General features: G+C 36.3%; 1 protein-coding gene across 1 annotated transcript; it reads left to right on the top strand.

Moving 5' to 3' along the window:
* The first annotated feature begins 1,779 nt into the window (after positions 1-1,779).
* LOC132165189 (uncharacterized) lies at positions 1,780-3,663 on the top strand. Its single transcript, XM_059575676.1, has one exon. The coding sequence runs from the start codon at positions 1,780-1,782 to the stop codon at positions 3,661-3,663; it is 1,884 nt and encodes a 627-aa protein (XP_059431659.1).
* Positions 3,664-4,791: the final 1,128 nt, after the last annotated feature.

The raw sequence follows: 4,791 nt of genomic DNA, 5'->3' as shown, positions 1-4,791 counted from the left end.
TCGATCAAGTCCCTAACGGGTCTTGGTCAAGTATTGTGCAGGTCCAGGCGGGTCTCGTTCAGGTCCGGTCGGGTCTCGAGCAGGTCCCAACAGGGGCTTGAGCAGGTCCTGGGTGAGTCTCGATCAAGTCCCGGGCGGGTCCTCGACAGGTTTGGGTGAGTCCTGTTTAGGTCAGGTCTGGTGTCAAGCGGGTCTCAATAGGGTCTCGAGTTGGTCATGGGCGAGTCTCGGTCCCAAGCAGGTCACGACGAGGTCTTGGGCAGGTCCTGATCAAGTCCCAATGAGGACCTGTGCGGGTTTTGGCAGGATCCGTCGATTTGAGAATGAGTTGCTCAAAGTCGAAAAATAGTACCATTTTCTGAAAATTAAAGAGTGATTTTTAGTCAAAAGGAAAATATTTTTTATTGACCACTATTTTACATCATAGTAAACACCGTAAAATGAAAAAATCATTTTCTGAAAACTATTTTAAATCAAAAGAAATGAAGCCTTAAAACAATCTTAATTGTCCATGTTATAATTGTAGATATGTGGTACTTCCACTGTACCGCATAGAAGCCAGATCAGTAATCACAAGAGGGAAAAAAAATTAGAATTTTCCCAAGTGAAGACACAATTAAAAAAATAAAATAAAAGGAAACTACTCAGCTTTTGAATTGGATCCTCAGCTAAATATCTCGGATCTTATTGTGAAGAAGATGAAAGTCTTTGTTAGGGTTGAGAGAGAAAGCCGGTGGGGTGTTCGGTTTTAGGAATTGGGGGTGAGGCTATTTTTATTTTTTATTTGTTTTGGAGTAAACAATCTCGCTTGCATACTGCGACTGCACGGTTGAGATTCAATTTCGTATTTTCTTTTTAACTCAAACCAAGTGGTAGAGAAAGTTTAGGCAAAAAAACACCTTTTTAACATGGTTTCGATGGAAAGACACCCACGGGCCACATCTATTTCTGTTTTTTAAGTACATATAATATATCTCGATTCTCACTTACAAAATAATATATATATATATATATATATATATATATATATATATATTTCCTTAAATTACTAAATCCATTCAAACTACTGAAAGATGTAAATCTCCCTTAATGGCAAAAATATCGTTTTTTTATTTTTATTTTCTTTTTATTTTTTTTAAGTTCATATATTTTCCTTAAAAGGCTGATGTCCCTTCAAACTACCGAAAGACGTCAATCTCCCTTTAATAGCAAAAATATATTTCATCCCCTATTAGCCCTCTTTGACCCTAAAACCAAACAACCACCACGCTCTCTCTCTCTCTCTCACACCCAACGAAGAATTTCATCTTCTTCACAATCAGATCCAAGATAGTTCACTCGTGGATCCAATTGGCAAGGTGAGTTATTTATTTTCGTTATTTTTTCTGATTTTTGAGTATGGTGTTATTATGGTCAAATTTGGAGTTGATTGATCTAATTGTTACACTGGCCATATCAATTCTTTTCTGATTGTGTCTTCACTTGGAAAATTTTCAATTTTTTTTTTTAATCAATGGGATTCTTTTGTTGGTTTTTTACCCTACGTTTGGATGCTGTGGAAATGGAGAATGAAAACGGCCGGAAAATATGGGAAAACATCTCGATCTGGGGTTGGTTGTTGGGTTGAGAATAAATGATTGAAAATCTCTATGGTAGTATAATATTAGTGATGTTGCTGTTTGTTTGACACAAGTATTTCTTATTATCATTTTTTCTCAAGAAAATAAATTTTTTGAATTTTCAGATTCTCGATCAGCTTTCACCCAAATTCCAATGAATATGAATAAAGCTCTGACTCTGAGCAGGAGGGTTGGGATGTTAGAATTGTGTAAGTTTCAGATGAAATCGTATATTTCTCGTCGTTTTGGCACATATATTGGTACTTCTCTGAAACCATTCTTAGAAATTAAAGAGCCCCATATGCGCTTACTTGGCCCATGGCCTTTTGATCGACGTGTAGTACTCGTTACTGGATATTTAACCTGTATCTCACAACCTTTCGATCCGTGGGAGAAAAGATACTTCAAACCTCTTCCGATATCCACAGGAAACCCATGTGTGGATCTTTTTTTGTTTGCGGGTCCTGGTATCTGCATTGGCTGTACTTATTATCTATTGGATTTGGCTTGGAACCACAACCCCCTGACCACTTTGAAAATTATCCTCTACATGCCAAAAATACCTAAGCCTAGAGCTTACAAGAGTTTCCACCGTCCTCTTCTTTGGCTTTACCATAAGCATTACAAAACCTTAGCATGCAACCTGAGGTCCTTAGCTGAGTGTGGATATTTGAAACATTTGCCTTTACTTCTTCTTCAGTTGCTGCAAAGTGACACAAAATTTGAAACTAATTATTGGATTATTGATAGGGAATCCTCAAATGGCACTTTCATAAATGCCTATCATGGGGATGACGATTATCGTTTTATATACAATCAGATATCAGATCTCTTCAGTGAGTTGCTCAAGTCTGATCTTGAGTTCTTGAAATCTGGCGATCTTCATAAAATCAGCCTCGCAGCTAAGTTTTGCCCCTCTCTTAACACATTTTTTGATTACGCAACACTTATGTGTGAGAGCATCACCAGAAGGCTCTTTCCCCAAGATTTAGATCTAATATATAAGAAAATTTCAGAGCCTCATTACGCATATAGAGTCAGAGATCGTCTACGTAAAGAAGTCATTGCCCCGCTTCGTAGAGCTTTAAACTCGCGCGAGTCTCACATTCCAGCCGGGGAGGTTCTCATACAGGAGACTCGTTTGACACACAATAAAGACACACAACATAACGAAGCTCTTCTAACATGCACTAGAGAAAGAAACATGAATTTCAAAAACTGTTGTGTGAGGAAATATGCAAATACAAAGATCCCAGTTGAAGAATTACTTCCTCACAAGATCTTGTGTTCTCTTTATGATGGCAGTTGTGCCGAACTTGCTAATTTACAATGGAAGAAAATGATCGAACACCTCACAATGAAGGGGAAGTTGACAAATTGTCTTGCATGTTGCGATGTCTCACCTAGCATGACTGGGTTTTGTACTACAGTTAGCATTGCACTTGGGCTTCTAATTTCAGATTTGAGCCAAGGCCCATGGAGAGGAAAGATTATGACATTCAGCCATGATCCTCGGCTTCAAAAGATTGAAGGAATTGATCTACAAAGTAGGACTGATTTCATGGAGACCATAATGGATTGGGGATTGGAAATAGATCTTCGAAAGGTGTTTCTTCACATCTTGGAAGTTGCAGTCAAAGAAAACATTGATAAAGACCAAATGGTGAAGACAGTTTTTGTGTTTACTAGTATGGAATTCATTGAAACTTGCTGCCATGATAATTGGAATATTGATTATCAGAAAATTAGAAATAAGTTTTATGAAAATGGATATACCACTCTGCCCGTTATAGTTTTTTGGAACTTATTAAGACATCGTCACAGCTTCTCCTCAGTAAGAGACTTTAATGCCTTGAGGAGATCAGGTTATGACTTTGGGTTAGGTATAGTGCCAAATGAGCCTCAAGGGGTAATTTTGATTAAAGGCTTTTCAAATGAATTGTTGAGATTGGCTATAGAGAATAATGGGGTTATGAACCCTGACGCCATCATGGAAATGGTCATCTCTGACAAAAGATATGAGAAAGTCATGGTTTGCGATTAACAAGAGAAGCTATTAATTATATTAGCTCTTATTTTATATACCCATTTTAGTAATGGTAAAATATTTTATTTTCATTATCGACATTATGGTTGTTAATTTGAGAGAATTTGAGGTTTTGAAATAGATAAGTGGATGAAAATGGCTTTCTTAGTGAAACGTGCATTTTCTCGTTTCTTCATAGTTTTGGTCCCTTTCTTTTATTACTTGTCCTGTAACCATAACGAAAAGGTATGTCAAACAAGTATCACTTCACGTTAAATCTCTCATCATCCTAGAAGCAATCGAGTAAGTTGTAAAGCAAATTAAAAGCATTCTTAAAATTAATTTGCTTAAAAGTGGGAGCAAGCTTGAGCGAAAGACCAAGACGAGGGAAGCGTTTCTAGATAACATTAACTACTAAATAAAACACATCTTAGCAAGGAAACAATTTTACAACTTGATTTGGATAGATTTGCCTCAAGAAGCGATGCCGTAATATTTTGACCCAAAAAAAAATCAATCATGATTGGAATTATTGTAGACCGATAAAGCATCTGTGTTGGTAATTAGGTCTGCATGTTTATCATGATAACTATACTTATTGCAGATTTAATTACTTTATTTCTAATTTTTCTTTAGCAACTATTTAATCTCAATCACTGAACTAACAAGTTTGAGACTTTGAAACAACTAAAAGAAAAGAAGTGAATTTAACTTATTTTCTCATGCTTTCTTGGTAGCCAAAACAGATACAAAAAGACTAAAAGAGAGATAGAGACAAAATCGAAGCATTACTTCCGCCATGACTGGTCCGATGAGAGAAAATCAAAATCTCGCCTTTAATGATGTGAAAATGGGAGTAGAATAAATTAAGAAAGAAGAAATGAGGAGAAGAGCATAAAGGGTCACTCCTAAAATCAATACCATATCAAACAATCAACTGATAAAACATTCAGCCAAACAAACAAAATAATATTTGCCATCATTCAGAAAATTGAAAATTGTAGAAAAGCATTTATTGTAAGCACATGCATAGTTCACAAAATATCCCCTTTAATTGGCTGAACCCATAGACGATACAACATAAAAAAAACACACACACACACAAAATCTTCTTTTTAACGTACACCTCTTTTGGCCATTTAAAAG

This window comes from Corylus avellana, chromosome ca11 (assembly GCF_901000735.1).
Source record: "Corylus avellana chromosome ca11, CavTom2PMs-1.0".
Classification (NCBI taxonomy): domain Eukaryota; kingdom Viridiplantae; phylum Streptophyta; class Magnoliopsida; order Fagales; family Betulaceae; genus Corylus; species Corylus avellana.
Note: the sequence above shows the minus strand (reverse complement) of the source record. Positions and strands in the feature narration are given on the sequence as shown.

Excerpts from the sequence above, each read along its gene's own strand:
- LOC132165189 (XM_059575676.1), top strand. The coding sequence starts at position 1,780 with ATGAATAAAGCTCTGACTCTGAGCAGGAGGGTTGGGATGTTAGAATTG.